This window comes from Oncorhynchus keta, chromosome 26, assembly GCF_023373465.1.
Source record: "Oncorhynchus keta strain PuntledgeMale-10-30-2019 chromosome 26, Oket_V2, whole genome shotgun sequence".
Lineage (NCBI taxonomy): Eukaryota > Metazoa > Chordata > Actinopteri > Salmoniformes > Salmonidae > Oncorhynchus > Oncorhynchus keta.
The window spans coordinates 6,726,766-6,746,452 of record NC_068446.1 but is presented as its reverse complement, the minus strand read 5'-3'; the positions used below and the strand labels follow the sequence as shown (position 1 = coordinate 6,746,452).

The following is a 19,687-nucleotide window of genomic DNA, read 5'->3' as shown; positions in this document are numbered from 1 at the left end:
CCCAGCAGACCTCCAGCAGGGTTGACCTGCTCCTGTTATAGGAGGTATATATATACACATTGTGTGTGATGTTTTAACTGCATTTTTGTATACAACATTTTCTAACATACTGTATAATCCATGATATAGGTTATACCCTTTAGTCTCAGTCTTGGGACATTCATTGGGACCTCTCTCTTCATCTGCAAACAGGCTTTCACAGCTTTCCATATGAGTTCCCACTGGTTTTGAACGTGTAATTAAGAGTAGGGATTATGATGAATTGTTTAGCTAGCTACATGTCTAAACAAAAGACTCCACTATGAGAGGAACCATTTCACTGTACCATTTACACCTTCTGTATCCTGGGCATGTGATAAATAAACTTAGATTTGATTTGATATAGTGTGTGTTTACCAGAGATGGTAATGTGAAGAACAACCTGACCTGCACCAAAATCAGATTAGGATAAAGGCCAAGGACTAGAAGTGTATTTTCACTACTAGTTTTTGCTACCACTTTTAGTCTTGACATCTTTGGTTGTTTACAATACTGTGAATCCTCAAAGAGACGGGTGTGAACAATGCTGAATGGGTGTAGACAAAGAAAAGGTCTCCAGTAGGTGTACCAAAACATTCACAGGCCATTTTCTCAACAGTGGGGTTACACGTTTTTCAAAATTACTTTCTCATTGTTCCTCAACTGCAGTGCATGATATACAATTTTCTAGCCTGGAGTCTCTACTTTTGTCCAATGTAAAAAACTATTTCAAATGTTGCTGCATATGACCTAATCCAGGTGGTGGGTCACATGTAGCTAAGTGCTTTCTCATTGGCTAAACTAGGCTCGTAATAATGAATATTTACGGATCCCAAACAAGTTTGTAATGAAGGCACATAAAAGTTAACATGTTCAAGAAAGCATTTCTGAAAGAAAAAACATAAATGTCCCTCAAACAGCCTTACTGTCAAGTAGAAACTAGCGTCATCTGCCCCCATTGGGCTTGCATGTCACGTTTAATGTCTTATTAGGCAACTCTACGAACACAAGATAAGGTGCATTAATAGCCTAGTTTAATTGGCTCGTTCATGGTAAGAGGTTTGCATACAAAGTGTGGGGTACCTGCTCACTCAGACAGCAGACTATAGGCTAATCAAGCCAAACCTGACTTTCCTTCTTTGTGTGGTTGTGGTAATAATATTGTGGAGAAAGAGATCCTGAGGTTGTTATTAAGGGGATGGGTCCCTGGATCCCTATCAGTGCTAAAGCCTTTTCTGCCCTCAGGCCTTCTCCCTGCTAAAACCAACCCAGATGGGCTGTACTGGAGGCTGAGGATATCTATCTATGTATCTATCCATCGATCGAGACTAGAGTGTCTGGATACAGTCACTGTATCAACGCATTGTGTGTTTGGATCTTGAAGTTTGCGATGTTATGAAGGTCACTTTTTTTATGCTGTATTGGTCAACTGAATGTGTCGTTCTTTGAAATATATTGTTATGCTGATAAATGGCTGCTTTGTTTTTCACACGGACTACAATCATGTATTTGAAATAAAACGTTTACACCAACACACTGATGAATGAGCCCGAGCGGTTTTAATGAGCGAAATTAAACAACTGGAGCATTTATTTCGTTACTCTACTTTGTGTACCCTGCACATGCAATTCTGGATGTGTGTACACTAGGCTACTTTTAAACTACACTCTCACGTTTACTGTCTTAAGTAATATACAGTGAATTCGGAAAGTATTCAGACCCCTTGACCTTTTCCACATTTTGTTACTTTACAGTCTTATTATAAAATGGATTTTAAAAAGCTTTTTTTTTCTCTTCAGTCTACATACAATACCCCTTAATTACAAAGCAAAAACTGTTTTTTAGAAATTGTTGCAAATTTATTACAAATTAAAAACTGATATCACATTTACATACATATTCAGACCCTTTACTCAGTACTTTGTTGAAGCACCTTTGGCAGTGATTACATCCTTTAGTCTTCTTTTGTATGACACTACAAGCTTGGCACGCGTGTATTTGGGGAGATCCTCTCAACATCTGTGAGGTTGGATGGGGAGCGTCGCTGCACAGCTATTTTCGGGTCTCTCCAGAGATGTTCGTTCGGGTTCAAGTCTGGGCTCTGGCTGGGCCACTCAAGGACATTCAGAGACGTGTCCTGAAGCCAATTCTGCGTTGTCTTGGCTGTGTGCTTAGAGTCGTTGTCCTGTTGGAAGGTAAACTTTGGCCCCAGTCTGAGGTCCTGAGCGCTCTGGAGTAGGTTTTCATCAAGGATCTCTATACTTTGCTTTAATCTTTCCCTCTATTCTGACTAGTCTCCCAGTCCCTGCCGCTGAAAAACATCCCCAGAGTATGATGCTGCCACCACCATGCTTCACCTGGTTTCCTCCACACATGACGCTTTGCATTCAGGCCAAAGAGTTGGTTTCATCAGACCAGAGAATCTGGTTTCGCATAGTCTGAGAGTCCTTTAGATGGCTTTGGCAAACTCCAAGTGGGCTGTCATGTGATTTTTTACTGAGGAGTGGCTTCCATTTGGCAACTCTACCATAAAGGCCTGATTGGTAGAGTGCTGCAGATATGATTTCCTTCTAGAAGGTTCTCCCATCTCCACAGAGAAACTCTAAAGCTCTGTCAGAGTGACCATCGGGTTCTTGGTCACCTCCCAGACCAAGGCCCTTCTAACCCCGATTGCTCAGTTTGGCCGAGCGGCCAGCTCTAGGAAGAGCCTTGGTGGTTCCAAACTTCTTCCATTTAAGAATGATGGAGGTCACTGTGATTTTGGGGACCTTCAATGCTGCAGAAATGTTTTGGTACCCTTCCCCAGATCTGTGCCTCGACACAATCCTGTCTCTGAGCTCTACGGACTCTTCCTTCGACCTCATAGCATGGTTTTTGCTCTGACATGCACTGTCAACTGTGGGACCTTATGTAGACCAGTGTGCCTTTTCCAAATCATGTCCAACAATTGAATTTACCACAGGTGGACTCCAATCAAGTTGTAGGAACATCTCGATAATGATCAATGGAAGCAAGAGGCACTTAAGTTCAATTTCGAGTCTCATAACAAAGGGTATGAAATGTGTAAATAAGGTATTTCTGTTTTTCATTTGTAAAACGTTAGCTAACCTTTCTAAAAACCTGTTTTCGCTTTTTCATTATGGGGTATTGTGTGTAGAATGATGAGGAAAAACATGTATTTCATCCATTCTAGAATAATGCTGTAATGTTAGAAAATGTGGAAAAAGGGAAGGGGTCTTAAACACAGATAGCCTGACATGTGATGGGACATGGTCATAAATATAACCTGACATTTGTTTTCAAGGTGAAATATAGAGGCCATGGTGTGTGTTTGACTGTCAAACCATGTCATTCTCAGAGGGGAAAGTCATTTTAGACCCTCTGGTAGCGTCATAGATTTTTCATGGAACGTTTACCTCTAAATCACTGAGCTCGTTTCCCAACGGTACCCTATTCCTGATGCAGTGCACTACTTTTGACCCCTGTTCAAAAGTAGTGCACTACCTAGGGAATAGCGTGCCATTTGAGATGGAACCTGAGGGATCTCTGGTCTGTTTACCTTAACTGAGATGTCATACAGAGACGGTAGTTCACATTGATTGTAAACATTGTAAACAATGCCTCATTGACAATAACCAGTGTCCCATTGCCAAACAAACATCCCCTGACTGAATCATCCCATCATTTTTAAGGGGATATGGTGTGTGTGTCTGTGAGTGAATAAACCAGGCCCTCATAGTCAGCCAGTGTGTTTCACTATTTGTCAGCTAAAAGTGGCACTGAACTTGAACCATAAGCCTGCTTTCATTTTCCCAGACATGTCTCTCATTCAATCTCTAGCCCTTCCCACATCACTGCAGCAGTCTGACAGATCTGTCTGTGTCTGGTCTCTGTAGTACTGTAGCAAGATGCACTGGCTAACTCCATTGGAGTTGCTGTGTGTGTGTGTCCTTAGGTTCACCTTTTTAAAGTTATCAGAATATTAGTCTCACGGTACCCAGACCCCCAACACTGTATCATGGCTGGAGTCTAGGCTAGCAGAATACAAATGTAATGGTTCAACAGAGAAAGTGTTTTAATGAAAAACAAAAGGTGGCTGGAGTGAGGTTTGTTAGCTCAGGATGACTGCAGACAGTGGCTGGGGATTAAAACAAGAATGACCATGATGAAGGGTTGGCGACAAATGGGTTTTGAACAATATTTTAACTTTTTATTTCCTCTTGAACCTCAATGGCAGTTTAATGTACATTTTAAGCAGAAGCCAAACACGCCCTCCAAAGCCATATTTATTCTCAAAATGGTAATAATTGTGAACACTGAAATCTATCATTTTTCTCTACGTTCTTAACATTCAGGTAGCGTTTGTGTTTCCTGCAAGGGCAGACTGCTTTTTATATGCAACAACCTTTGAAATGTCTGTCCGGGGTTCCGCCTGTCCATATCCTTTCACTGTGTGATGAGTTTTTCATTTTGGTATTTCCTTTGTCTTATTGGTTATTTCCTCCTCTTTTGTTGTCTCTGCCCTGTGTGATCTCCTCGGCACAGAGGCCCCTCTAGTACAGAGGGTTGTAGGCCATGTCTTCAGTGTGTGAGATCCCTCAAGCATAAGCTTTGATCTCTTTCAACACTTATTTCAGAGTGTGAGGGCTCCAGCCCAGCGACTCTCAATACTGACTCATCTTGTTATTGGTGTTGAAATGAGTGTGTGTGTGTGTGTGTGTGTGTGTACACATTTTATTATACTTGTGAGTACCAGAAGTCCTCAAAAGAATAGGAAACCAACTAAAATTGAAAGACATTCTGCCGGCCTCACATGTAAAAAGGCTATTTAAGGCTTAGGTCTAGGTTTAGGGTTAGCAGTTAGGTTTAGAGTTAAGGTTAGGGTAATGGTTAGGTTTAGAGTTTGGGTTGGAGGTTAGGGTAATGGTTAGGCTTAGGTTTAGGGAAAATAGGATTTTGAATGGGAATCAATTGTTGTTCCCCAAAAGTCCTCACAAGCAGGGGCAATTTTATCATGTAAATCTTGGTGGGGCAAAAAAATAATAATTGTGGGATGCATGTCAGCAAAGCCACCACACAACACTCAACAATACATTAATTTCACTATAACGGTGAAAAACGGGGCCCACAAGCTGTTAGGGCCTACATAAAGCTGTCCCAACAGCAGAGTCCCAACAGCAGTCCCATCACCATACCACTGCTACACCTGGCTATCAGCGGAGCCTTGTTTGGCAGCGAAACAGTTCATTCAGCCTCATTTACTGCCTTTAAAAAAACATGATATGGTTGACTTGCTTAAACAATTGTGGTTTCTGCAGACAATTGAGACGTACAAACTATGGCATAAAGGGACGACAAGAGGCAATCCGTAATTTCGATTAAGACATTAATGAGCGAGCTAGGACGGATGTAGTCAATATGACTATTTGTTCAGCACTTTTGAAATGTACAGCGACAGAATTCAGAACACGGTATGTTCTTACAGTGTTTTCCCTGTACACCAAGTCAGAACCGAATGATAAATAAAGGGGGCATATTAGCAGACAATGAAAGCTCTTACAATATTTGTTGATTGCATTTCTCTAGAACAGGTTATAGGCTAATGTGCACCACCAAGTCAGAACAGTAGGTGAAATTAAGAGGGGAAAATAGACCAAATTATTAGGGTGAGGCTACTAACAGTTTACCACACAACATATACAGTGGGGCAAAAAAGTATTTAGTCAGCCACCAATTGTGCAAGTTCTCCCACTTAAAAAGATGAGAGAGGCCTGTAATTTTCATCATAGGTACACTTCAACTATGACAGACAAAATGAGAAAAGAATCCAGAAATCACATTGTAGGATTTTTAATGAATTTATTTGCAAATTATGGTGATAAATAAGTATTTGGTCACCTTCAAACAAGCAAGATTTCTGGCTCTCACAGACCTGTAACTTCTTCTTTAAGAGGCTCCTCTGTCCTCCACTCGTTACCTGTATTAATGGCACCTGTTTGAACTTGTCATCAGTATAAAAGACACCTGTCCACAACCTCAAACAGTCACACTCCAAACTCCACTGTGGCCAAGACCAAAGAGCTGTCAAAGGACACCAGAAACAAAATTGTAGACCTGCACCAGGCTGGGAAGACTGAATCTGCAATAGGTAAGCAGCTTGGTTTGAAGAAATCAACTGTGGGAGCAATTATTAGGAAATGGAAGACATACAAGACCACTGATAATCTCCCTCGATCTGGGGCTCCACGCAAGATCTCACTCAACTCGTCGTGTTTGGAGGACATAGAATGCTGAGTTGCATCCAAAGAACACCATACCTACTGTGAAGCATGGGGATGTAAACCTCATGCTTTGGGGCTGTTTTTCTGCAAAGGGACCAGGACGACTGATCTGTGTTAAGGAATGAATGAATGGGGCCATGTATTGTGAGATTTTGAGTGAAAACCTCCTTCCATCAGCAAGGGCATTGAAGATGAAACGTGGCTGGGTCTTTCAGCATGACAATGATCCCAAACACACCACCCAGGCAACGAAGGAGTGGCTTCGTAAGAAGCATTAAGGTCCTGGAGTGGCCTAGCCAGTCTCCAGATCTCAACCCCATAGAAAATCTTTGGAGGGAGTTGAAAGTTCGTGTTGCCCAGCAACAGCCCCAAAACATCACTGCTCTAGAGGAGATCTGCATGGAGGAATGGGCCAAAATACCAGCAACAGTGTGTGAAAACCTTGTGAAGACTTACAGAAAACGTTTGACCTCTGTCATTGCCAACAAAGGGTATAGAACAAAGTATTGAGATAAACTTTTGTTATTGACCAAATACTTATTTTCCACCATAATTTGCAAATAAATTCATTAAAAATCTGACAATGTGATTGTCTGGATTTTTTTTCTCATTTTGTACCTATGATGAAAATTACAGGCCTCTCATCTTTTTCAGTGGGAGAACTTGCACAATTGGTGGTTGACTAATTCATTTTTTGCCCCACTGTACTTAGTATTACTTTTCTTATCTACAGCATACATATCTCTCTGGATATTACATAATTTATGCATCAGATAACAAGACATTTTTGGACACACCTTGTCGTGCTGTGCTCACTTGAACATGAAGTTGGCGCTGCGTTCCTTCATATGCAAATGTTGTTATCAAAGTCTGGATTTTTGATGCTTTCAAGACAACTGGGAACTCTGAAAAAAACCAGGTCGAATCATGATGACGTCAGTGATCTTCAGATCGTAGCTCTAGAAAGAGGTGCAACTTCTGGATTTTCAATTCCGAGTTGGATGACCGTTCAAAAGTAATTTTCCCAGTCTGAGCTAATTTTTCCCGATTTCCCAGTTGTCTTGAACTCCCTGAAGTAAGATTTTGCAGTTCTGAGTATACAGTTTTGAGCGCGGCACAAATTATGCTTCATTGACAGCATGGCCAATGTTGAATGTTTATAGTTTTTTTATTGGAAAAGAGACCCTTAATCCCCTTAGGACAACACACACATCCACTCCACTGAATAGCAGGCTAGTGATTGCTTTGCAATACTTGCAGTTAACCACTGATTCCTTCCCAACCACTCTTTGTTGAATTTGCGATTTCCATCTTGTTGTGTAATGTTTATGGCCGATTAGCGTCGATACGTTTTATTTAATTTCTCTTCATTATTTCTCTTTATATGACAAGGATTAAAAAGTATTTGCCAGTAGATTGTCAACTTGATTCATGAGGATGACAGCTAGCTAAGATTTTAAGTATGATGTTGACATGATCAGTCCAATCAAAGCTACTGTAGATGTAACGTGATTTGACGTAATTTTATCTGTGGCCAATGAACTTGAGCCTTCTTGGATGGGCACTTCTAATGTAACTCTATGGCAGCACCCAAGGGGCTTGCATTTTTTACCTTTACCCATAGACTTGGCGGTGACGTAGTGTCCCCATGAGTGACGGAACACTGAGCCAATCACGGTGCAACTAGAGAACATGACCAACACCTTCGCTCTGTATTTTCCGCTGGCTGCCCTACCACCACAGAAAGCACTGAGCTAGGCTGAAACACCTGCATTTTGAAGCTGCCTTACTCCAGAAAGCAAAAAACGGCTTTATTGACGCAATTACTTATTTACATTTTTTATTTTTTTTACATTGTTTACCAACTGAAATGTGTCATGTGTTAATGCCAAAATAACATGCAAAACAAGCACTTTTTTATTTATATATTTTTTGGCTTAAAATGTGGGGCTCAAAACAGCTGGGGCTCAAAACAGCTGGGGCTCAAAACAGCTGGGGCTCTGCCACTGCTCACAAGTATAATAAGACATAGGTGTGAGAGAGAGAGAGAGAAAGTGATGCTTCCCTCGGGCCACTCCAGTGTATATTGCACAATGCTGTTATTGAGTGGTGTGATCACAAGACTAGTTATTTACTGTTTCTTAACAGTGGTCTTCCTGGCAGAGGCTGCTGCCCATTTCGACAGACAATTTTATGATGTTACACAACTTACCGCTGAGCCGTCAGAACGAGGGGAAAGACATATGGCTTCATTTTTGGATCTTTTTCAATTTGTACTGTTGCATATCTTCCACTATGGACTCCTTGGAAAACATTTAGATTGAAATATACTAAATATCTAAATGAAGATGAACTGAATTGAATAGAAAATGAATGTACATCCATGTGTTACAATGCCCTTTGTCACGTTATCTAATTGGCCAGGTGTTGATATGTCGTAACTACAAGAGCAACATGGACATGTTGCAAATCTTCACCCTCCATTTTCATGTTATGTGTTTTCCTTGTAGGTGTTGATCAGTCGTAACTACATGGGAAACATGGACATGAATGAGATCGACCATTTCATGCCTATAATGATGAGGATGGAGGACGACGCAGACACGTCGCCCCTGGTGACCAGCGGCTCCTCACACTTCCTGTGGATCAAACACAGCAACCTCTACCGTATCCTGTCCAAGCAGGAAGTCCTGTTACTGCTCAGCCGGTCAGGCCGTCTGTCTCAGCCTCTGTTTCGCTCACGAGACGCATCTCACAATTCACAGTTCACAACCTCACTGCATGCATGCAGATTCATGATGTCGTGCTGTGTACAGTACAAGTCAAAAGTTTGGACACACCTACTCATTCAAGGGTTTTTCTTTATTTGACACTTTTCTACATTGTAGAATATTAGTGAAGACATCAAAGCTATGAAATAACACATATGGAATCATGTAGTAACCAAAAAAGTGTTAAACAAATATATTTGAGATTATTCCACCCTTTGCCTTGATGACAGCTTTGCACCCTCTTGGCATTCTCTCCAGCTTCATGAGGTAGTCACCTGGAATGCATTTAAATTAACAGGTGTACATTTTTAAAAGTGTATCTGTTTTGGTAAAAAGCTGAGGGATGGGGCTGGAGAAATGTAACCACTCAAATTCATAGACAGAGCTATGGATGCAAGGGCTGACCATCCCATGATATCAAATTATAGTTTTATCCATGTTTTGAGGCTATCTAGTGTTTGTTTACATTTACTTTGTTTACAAACATTGGAGTAAAGCAAGCTTATATTTTGTGTTCTGTTGGGATAAGGCAGTTGACCTAAGGCATTTCTAAGTTATATTCTTCAAGACTCAATCGGTATGTATCATTAATTTACAAGTCCAAAAATAGATGTAGCAACTGCAGATTGCAAATGTTCCATTTGATAGATTTAAAACAGCAGTGGCACAGTACCTTTTTCTGTTCAACAGTGTAGTACGTACTTAACAGTCGTCCTTTAGTGGTGGCAATGACCAAGAAGAATGCCAACGCTGCTCTGGTATACTCCTTCCTCTACAAAATAGTACAGGTGAGTGTGTGCTTCACTGACAATACCTACTATCATACACTGTGCTTACTATTCTGGTATTGTATTGATCTTGTATTTAAGTTGTCTGTAAATCTGTAGGTGTTTAAGGAGTACTTTAAGGAGCTGGAGGAGGAGAGCATCCGTGACAACTTTGTGATTGTGTATGAGCTGATGGACGAGGTCATGGACTTTGGCTTTCCCCAGACCACAGACAGCAAGATCCTGCAAGAGTGAGTAGAGGACTCGGTTACAGTCAAGACTACAGTCTGGCCTGGAAGGCTTGGCATTTTAGACTGCAACACAAGGACAATGCTAAAACAGACTACCATCCAACAGACTACCATATTGCTGAGTAGGCTACAGTATAAAGTTCAAAGGCCTTAGCTCAGCTGTTCCGGAACTAGGGGTCGTGACCCCAGGTGGGGTCACTTGATATGAAAATGGGGCATGCGGGAGAATTTACAAAATATATATACATATACACTGCTCAAAAAATAAAGGGAACACTTAAACAACACAATGTAACTCCAAGTCAATCACACTTCTGTGAAATCAAACTGTCCACTTAGGAAGCAACACTGATTGACAATAAATTTTCACATGCTGTTGCGCAAATGGAATAGACAACAGGTGGAAATAATAGGCAATTAGCAAGACACCCCCAATAAAGGAGTGGTTCTGCAGGTGGTGACCACAGACCACTTCTCAGTTCCGATGCTTCCTGGCTGATGTTTTGGTCACTTTTGAATGCTGGCGGTGCTTTCACTCTAGTGGTAGCATGAGACGGAGTCTACAACCCACACAAGTGGCTCAGATAGTGCAGCTCATCCAGGATGGCACATCAATGCGAGCTGTGGTTGGAGGGCAAAAACCCAGCAGCAGAACCGCTACCTCCGCCTTTGTGCAAGGAGGAGCAGGAGGAGCACTGCCAGAGCCCTGCAAAATGACCTCCAGCACAAATGTGCATGTGTCTGCTCAAACAGACTCCATGAGGGTGGTATGAGGGCCCGACGTCCACAGGTGGGGGTTGTGCTTACAGCCCAACACCGTGCAGGACGTTTGGCATTTGCCAGAGAACACCAAGATTGACAAATTCGCCACTGGTGCCCTGTGCTCTTCACAGATGAAAGCAGGTTCACACTGAGCACATGTGACAGACGTGACAGAGTCTGAAGACGCCGTGGAGAACGTTCTGCTGCCTGCAACCTCCTCCAGCATGACCGGTTTGGCGGTGGGTCAGTCATGGTATGGGGTGGCATTTCTTTGGGGGGCCACACAGCCCTCCACATGCTCGCCATAGGTAGCCTGACTGCCATTAGGTACCGAGATGAGATCCTCAGACCCCTTGTGAGACCATATGCTGGTGCGGTTGGCCCTGGGTTCCTCCTAATGCAAGACCTCATGTGGCTGGAGTGTGTCAGCGGTTCCTGCAAGAGGAAGGCATTGATGCTATGGACTGGCCCACCCGTTCCCCAGACCTGAATCCAATTGAGCACATCTGGGACATGTCTCGCTCTAGTCCAGGTCTGGGAGGAGATCCCTCAGGAGACCATCCGCCACCTCACCAGGAGCATGCCCAGGCGTTGTAGGGAGGTCATACAGGCACATGGAAGCCACACACACTACTGAGCCTAATTTTGAATTGTTTTAAGGACATTACATCAACGTTGGATCAACATGTAGTGTGGTTTTCCTCTTTAATTTTGACTGTGACTCCTAATCCAGACCTCAATGGGTTGCTAAATTTGATTTCCATTGATAATTTTGTGTGATTTTGTTGTCAGCACATTCAACTATGTAAAGAAAAAAGTATTTAATAAGAATATTTCATTCATTCAGATCTAGGATGTGTTATTTTAGTGTTCCCTTTATTGTTTTGAGCAGTGTATATATTATAATATCGTCTTTGTATCTCAAAATTATTGTAATGTGGTTAACCATAAAAAAGTAAATGAAAATGATTCAAATCCAACGAGATCTTAGATGAGCCCTTAGATCATGGAAAAAGGCCTTGACCGGTGCACTTGAATCATTCCCACGGTGAATGGCTAGGCCGGATATGAAACCACGCACTATTGCAGAGACTTTGATATTACCAGCTGCAATTGATATGGTGAAAAGAATGTGTGGGGAGGCAGAGGCAGAGAGACTCGCATCAATACCTTTGTCAGATAGCACTGTTAACTGAAAAATGTATGCTATTGCTTGCAAACCAGAGGAAACTCTGACTGAATGACTCAAACTCCCCAGCGTATGCTCTGCAAACTGACGTTAGCTGTGAGGGCCGAGATGCCCATGCGTGTCAGGGGATGCTATTCACGAGGACATATTGTTCTGTCTCGCGATTCCTGAGCATGAAACGACATAGGGGATGTTCAGTGTGCTGCGTGGCTATATTGACAAAAAGGTGATTCCATATGGGATCGAAAGGGTGGACTATTGCACAGATGGGGCGCCATCTATCACAGGACGGCGGGCAGGCCTCTGCACTCTAGTTATGAATGCGTCTCCCTCTGACATATGGACACATTGTATGATAAACCGAGAGAAAAGGGTGGCAAAAGAGCTGAGCACGGAACTCGGGGGGGATATACTGCAGCACGTATCTTCAATTGTAAACTACATCAAATCACATCAATTGTGCGAGCGCCTTTTCGCAAAACTATGTAGAGATATGGGATCAGAGCATGACTGTTCTATTTCACACCGAGGCTTGGTGGTTATTGAGGGGGGTGTTGGAAAGTTTTTTTCACACTGAGAGAGGAACTTTTGTCATTCACAATGGATGTAAAAAATCTGACTTGGTTGACTTTCTGTGTAATGAAATGAAAACAACAGAAAATAACATCAGTGTGTCCCACATGGCTGCTCACCTCTCATGTTCGGAAGAGCACTTTGGGACTGACCTACTTCCCGTTTGACTGTGATCCTGGCTCAGTTGACATGTCGGTAAATGAAATCGTACAGCTGATCAAGCTGTCATGTGACCGAATGCTACAGACAACGCATTTACAGTTCACTACGGAGGAGGCTTGGTTCCTGTCTCAAAGGAAATACTCTGCCGTCTCCCTCTGAGCATTAATTACACGTTCAAAACAACTGGTAATTCAGAACTGGGAACTGGGAAATCTCCAACTTCAGTACGTTCAAGACAACTGGGAACTCTGAAAGAAACGAGCTCCGACTGGGGAAAAATGGTTTTGAACGGTCATCCCACTCGGAATTCCAACTAGGGAACTCGGGCCTCTTTCTCGAGCTCTGACTTTCATCACTGACGTCATGATTTGACTTAGTATTTTTCAGAGTTCCCAGTTGGTTCGAAATCACATGGTAGGCTACCCTTCGCCAGCCCATATCGATGTCAAACTGGATTCAGTGCTCTCTCGTGTGTATTAAAACCAAATAGGATCCAGATTGGATGTGACAGCGGAGATGAAGTGCGCGCTGTCGACCACGCCCCCTGATGTTGAGAAGCTCGGACGCGACACGCATCAAGCACACACATCTCATTGGCGGTGGTGAGATGAGAGACATTACTCATTTGCAATTGACTGCCCCACATTAAAAGTATACAATTGCCTTCTCAACTCACAATCGGAAATGCTGTTAGAATGTTTTTCAATTGACGGACATGACCCCAAATAAAAAAGTTAACATTGGCTGTTAATTACATTATTGCGACCCCACCCACTTGAAAAAAATACTTTTTCAGATATCAAAATGGGGTCGTAGGTCAAAAAAGGTTTGGGGAAACCCTGCTTTAGCATGTTAAGTAGACTTTATATGTCATGTTTTCTTCTCTGCTAAAGAGTAGAGTCGGTTCGAGTCAGTCAACACCTGTCTACTAATCTCTCTACTAGATGGCTTGCCGTTTGATGCCATAAAAGACTAGCATCTAGGCTAGTGCCAGACAGTATACAGTAGCCTATAGGGTTCAGAGAGTTTAAAAGACTAGCATCTAGGCTAGTGCCAGACAGTATACAGTAGCCTATAGGGTTCAGAGGGTTTAAAAGACTAGCATCTAGGCTAGTGCCAGACAGTATACAGTAGCCTATAGGGTTCAGAGGGTTTAAAAGACTAGCATCTAGGCTAGTGCCAGACAGTATACAGTAGCCTATAGGGTTCAGAGGGTTTAAAAGACTAGCATCTAGGCTAGTGCCAGACAGTATACAGTAGCCTATAGGGTTCAGAGGGTTTAAAAGACTAGCATCTAGGCTAGTGCCAGACAGTATACAGTAGCCTATAGGGTTCAGAGGGTTTAAAAGACTAGCATCTAGGCTAGTGCCAGACAGTATACAGTAGCCTATAGGGTTCAGAGGGTTTAGCTCGTTAACGAGACATTGTTTTCCTGTTCTGTCACTTGCCCCTGGGAATGGTGCCATGTTCTGGCAGAAGGTTCCGTGTTCACTTAATTAAGTCCAGACTACCATGGCAATCTGCCTATTTTGTCTGCTTAATTACCTGTTTGTAATTAGTCTTACACTTTAATTGAAAGCCTGTATGTAACATCATATAATATAATTTTGTCTTTTTTATAATTGCTCAAACAGATGGTTTACTTTGATAATATGGTGACTGTCTGATGTGGATGTATGAAGATGTGTTATTGCCCTGAGCTTTGATGAGGTCTTTATCAGTGTGTTGTCTGTGTTGTCTGTGAATGTGGGCCTGAATAGGGCTGATAATTGCTAGCCTGTCTCCCATTGACACATACACAATGCCACCGACAGCTGACTCCACTCGACACCCAGACAGACGAGCTCAGCTCTGCTCCTCGTTTCGCCAAGGAGCCCCTCCACCACATCCCGAAGCTCCTCCCCTGCTTCTCCATCTCCCCCCAACCAGGCACTTTCACAACAACCCCCACCCCCCTTAGCCTAAAATACTGCCCACCTGGGCGCAATTTCCCGATAGCAATGGAATTTAGGCTTATGACTCTTTTAACGATGCACTCATTACAAAATGGAATTTAACTGTGCCATTGCAGGAGCTGTCCCTTGCTGAAATTATTCCCGACAATAAAGGCTAGGTGTTTTTTTCCGGGATATTTTGCATGCAATGTTTGATTATGTAGGCTAAATCCTACATTTCTTAAGTTTGTGTAAACTGTGAGCAAGAATGAATAAGGCCAAAATCAAAGTCGCTCATTGCCTTGTTCGCTATTTAGAAAATATAAACGTGCCCTATGTTATGTTTGTTCCTTATATAATGATAAACTGGGGCGTAGGTTTAACTACTTTTAATGAATATATTCAGCTAGAAAACTCCATGTTTAGCCATGCAAGGCATTCTTTAACCATCCGCCTCCCACATAGCCTGCTGGGTAATGTAGTCTAAATGTTATTAACACATAACAACACATCTTCTTTCCTTTAAAATAAAACTACTTGTCTATGTAACTACACGTCACATCACATTTGTTTACTCAACCTCCATAACATGCCGTTTTCAATAACACACATTTCATTCCCACAATTTTCTGGAAAAAAAACCCCAATATTTTAAAACTAAATATAGTCTAACCAACAATGCTCTATTGTGGCCCTATTTCTTTTCACAGAAACCAAACATTCAGTCGAGGTGCCACTTTTTCAAAAAAATTTTTTGCAATTCTCAATTAGCCTTTCAGGGGCTCTGACAGTCCTTTTTGGTCGTTCTGCTGAAGTGCTTCCTGAAACAGTTGGACAGTGTTTGTCGTCAGTCAGGGTGTTCTGACTGAATTGTCCATTTCAAAAGGCATTTGACGCTTCAGCAGTATCCTCCTGATGATCCTCGGTCCCTTGAGTGAATGGCTGAAGCCTTAGATCCACTCTGTTTCCTCTCAGTTGTGATCCATGCTCCGTTTGGATCCCATAGGATCACGGTGCAACTTCTCTCTGCACACACCCTCTCTGCATCCAGGTTCCTGTAGTGATGTCTCGGAGTCGTACATGATCTCCAGGTTTCAGTTCAGGTAAGTGTCTTGGACTTTTGTCGTGTCACTGTTTTTGTTTGTCTTTCTAATTTTCCTTTGCGAGTTTGACTTTGTGAGCACCTCTGGGTGTCGGCAAGTCCTCATGGATGGGTAGGTTGGTTCTTATGCGACGTCCCATCAACATTTGTGCAGGTGAAAGTCCGATTACATGAAACAGTGGTCTGGCTGATTTCCTGGTTCATTCTTGGCCAGTACATTACATCTCGTGCTCGTCGTTTGCATTTTTCTTCACCCAAGTGGCCCTCGTGTATTTTCTGTAGCATTTCTTTGCGTAGTGTCATTGGAATGACAATCTTGTTGCTTTCGAACACTATGTCATCTCCAACGGTGAGCTCTGCTCTGCACATCCAGTCATCCTGTATTCTCATTGGACAGTTGTTTTTCTGTGCGTCCTATCAGTGTTTCTTTCAACTCTGCCATTGTTTGGTCAGCTGTGGTCTCTTTCGATCTGCTGCATTCTCTCAGAAGATACAGGAAGTGATGCTACGATCATGTCGACGTTGGCCTGAATCTCAGTATTTTTCTGTGTGTCGAAGCTCTCCTTCTTGTCGACTGCTCGAGAAAGAGTGTCGGCAGCGAACATGAACTTTCCCGGGGAATAGATCATCTTCCCATAATACTTTTGCAGTCTGATCAACATTCTCTGGATTCTCATTGGACAATCATTCAGTGACTTAGACATGATTGACACCAATGGTTTGGAGGTCGGTTTCTACTTCGAGGTCTCGTCCGTAGACGTATTGGTGAAACCTTTCGCAAGCGTGTGTGCTCGCCAGTAGTTCTCTCTATTTGTGAATACCTTGTCTCTGCGCCTGTCAACTATGTACGCATAAGCGACGGGTTGCCATGTGTCGTCATGCTGTCGCAGAAGAACTGCTCCCAGGCCAAACTCTGACGCGTCTGCAGAAATCCTTGTGCTTTTCTCTGGATCATAGAACCTGAGCACTGGCTCTTCTGTGATGGTCTTCTTTAGGTTTTTGAAGCAGTTTTCCTGTTCATGGGACCATTCCCATTCCCAAGCTTGCTGAACCACTTTACTCCAGCGAACTGTGACATTATCTCTTCTCTGGTTGGCAACTTGAAATGCTCTTTCTTGATTGCTTTGTTGAGATTTCTCGGGTCTTGGCATATCCTGAGATCGTCGTTCTGTTTCACCACAATAACCAGTGAGCTTTACCCCGTCTGTCGGTTCATCCATTTTTGTGATGACATCCATCTTTTCCATGCGTCCGAGTTCCTCTTTGAGTTTTTTCCCCAGTGCAAATGGAACTTTTCTGCATGCATGCACAACTGGAGTAATTTTGTCATCAGTACATATTTTGTGTTCTCCTGGTAAACATCCAAGACCCTCAGACACATCCTCATACTCAAGCCAGTAGTGATGCTTGGTCATTTTCAGTCTGTGATGTCACTACATACACTCTTTTCAACAAATTGAGCTTTTCACATGCATTGATTCCTAGAATAGGCTGTACACTCTTTTCCACAATCAGCAGCGGTGCTCTGAACTGTTTATCTTTGTGCTGTAAAGTTACTATGTAGCTACCTTTTTGAATGGTATGTTCTTCCCAGTATAACCAGTAACCTTACTTTTCACCGGGGGTATTTTGCTCTTCACCTTCAGTGTTTTGTAGTCATCCAGCGCCAACAGGTTTTCCTGTGCTCCAGTATCAAGCTTGAATGGTATTACAGTTTCATTCACAGTCAATGGCACAATCCATGCAGCATTTACTGCATTGCATATTTCCACAGAATCAACAAAGAATTCTTCCATCTCCTCCACTGTGTGAACCTTTGTCTTTGTAGCCTCAGCTTTGCAGCATTTTGAGTGATGATTATTTTTCCCCACAGTTGTTACATGATTTGCCATATGCAAGGCATTTTTTTGGCTTGTGGATAAATCCACATTTTCCACATGTAGTGTTTTGATTTCTCTTTTGCTTGTTTTTGTTTTTTAAGGCGTTGTGTGTGTTGCTCCTCTCTTTTTATTGCACTGACGTCTCTTCCCTGCACAGCTCTTTAGCTTGTGCTCTGGTGGTTTCAGCTGCTCGACACATTCACTGCTTTATCCACAGTTAAATCTTGCTCACGCAGCAATCTCTCCTCGAGTCCATTATCAAGTGGGGCGGCAGGGTAGCCTAGTGGTTAGAGTGTTGGACTAGTAACCGAAAGGTTGCAAGTTCGAATCCCCGAGCTGACAAGGTACAAAACTGTCGTTCTGCCCCTGAACAGGCAGTCAACCCACTGTTCCTAGGCCGTCATTGAAAATAAGAATTTGTTCTTAACTGACTTGCCTAGTAAAAAAAAAAAAAAAGTATGCCACAGACCATCCTGTCTTTCACTTGTGAGTCTTTCAGATTTTCAAATTCACACGTTTTGCTCAGTGTGTTCAGCTCAGCCAAATACTGGTCAAAACTGACTCCCTGTTTCTGATCATGAGAGAAAAACTTGTATCTCTCAAACGTTACGTTCTGGCTTGGTACAAAGTACTCCTCAAATTTAGCCATTAGCACAGTCAATGTCAAGTTGTAAATGTCCAATGCATCCTCTCCAATAACATGCAGAAAAATGGAAGCTTTAGGATATGATGATAACCTTTTTACGTTATTGGTTCGGCTACAGTGAAATGCTTGAGCTTTCAGATAATGTAGCCGAGGTGTAGCCTAATGACCTAATACTAGTTATCTATCGATTGCACTTACATGAAAGAGATGTCAATATGTAGTCTAATCTAGCACTCATATAATTAGGTTCTCGGTTTCCATTTTTATATCCTTGCTTCGCTTGTTTATTACATTGGGAAAGGGGATACCTAGTCAGTTGTACAACTGAATGCATTCAACTGAAATGTGTCTTCCGCATTTAACCCAACCCCTCTGAATCATTGCAAACTTTTTAGGGTATTTATAGTTAACTTGTTAAACTGATGTTTTTAGGGTATTTATAGTTAACTTGTTAAACTATGGTGTTTTTGGAGGTCACAGAGACCAAATAAACATCTTCATTCTATGTTTAGCGAAGATGTTCTGTGTGTAAAGTGACGCGGGAGGGGCAGAGGGCAAACAGTGGTCTAACAACTCATTTAGCTGTTCTACGAGTGGTCTTCAGATTTCCAGCGTTTAGATTACGATCGCTTTCAAGTGCAACGTTAATAAAGACAGATTTGGGAAACGGCTCGAAGGATCGAATGGTGATTTTAGCCATAAAATGCTTTTGAGAAAACTGAGCCCTGGCCTGGCTACCATTCCAATTGTCTTTCCCTGTTTGTGTGTATGTGAAAGAGGAGTGTGTTTGTGTGTTGTTTCGTAGTATGACTGTTGATTTTCCCGCCAACTCAGATGCTCTTGCTGGATACATCATTATCATTTCTGGGGAGAATCAGGACCAAAACCAACACACCTAACAAGCCCAATTGTCTCCAACTTGACTTTCACCTCTTTCCACTCTCCTTGAGTCAAGATGAGATGATCTCCCTGTATCACACGGGATTACCATAAAACACTATATGAGGTCACCATGGCCTGTGTCAAGTGGTGAATTCAAACCAGTGTAATGTCATTTTTTGGGGCAATTTTGGGGGGCGGCTATCGGTGCCTTTGCAATGTGCAGACACATTTTGAACCACGCTAGCCTCTTTCAAGCTGAGCAATAAGGGGATTCTCAAAGGAGCCCAGGGAAGGGTAGTCGGGGAGAGAAAGTCTGCAGGCATCAGAAAGATCTATGGTTGAGATTGGATCAGTCTGTCATTACCACAGGGAGAGCTGGGAGAGATGCAGGCAGAGGAGAGATCTATCTGGTGGGATTACAGGTCGGGCGGCAGGAGTGTGTGTGTGTGTGTGTGTGTGTGTGTGTGTG

General features: G+C 42.5%; 1 protein-coding gene across 1 annotated transcript in view; it reads left to right on the top strand.

The window, feature by feature from the left end:
• The window catches only part of LOC118358873 (AP-1 complex subunit mu-2-like), a 35,627-nt gene that overhangs the window by 1,406 nt on the left and 14,534 nt on the right, over positions 1–19,687 (top strand). Inside the window, exons 2-4 of the mRNA XM_035736848.2 lie at positions 8,810–8,966; positions 9,791–9,858; positions 9,958–10,088. Coding sequence (XP_035592741.1) covers positions 8,810–8,966; positions 9,791–9,858; positions 9,958–10,088 — 356 coding nt within the window. The remainder of the gene's footprint in view (positions 1–8,809; positions 8,967–9,790; positions 9,859–9,957; positions 10,089–19,687) is intronic.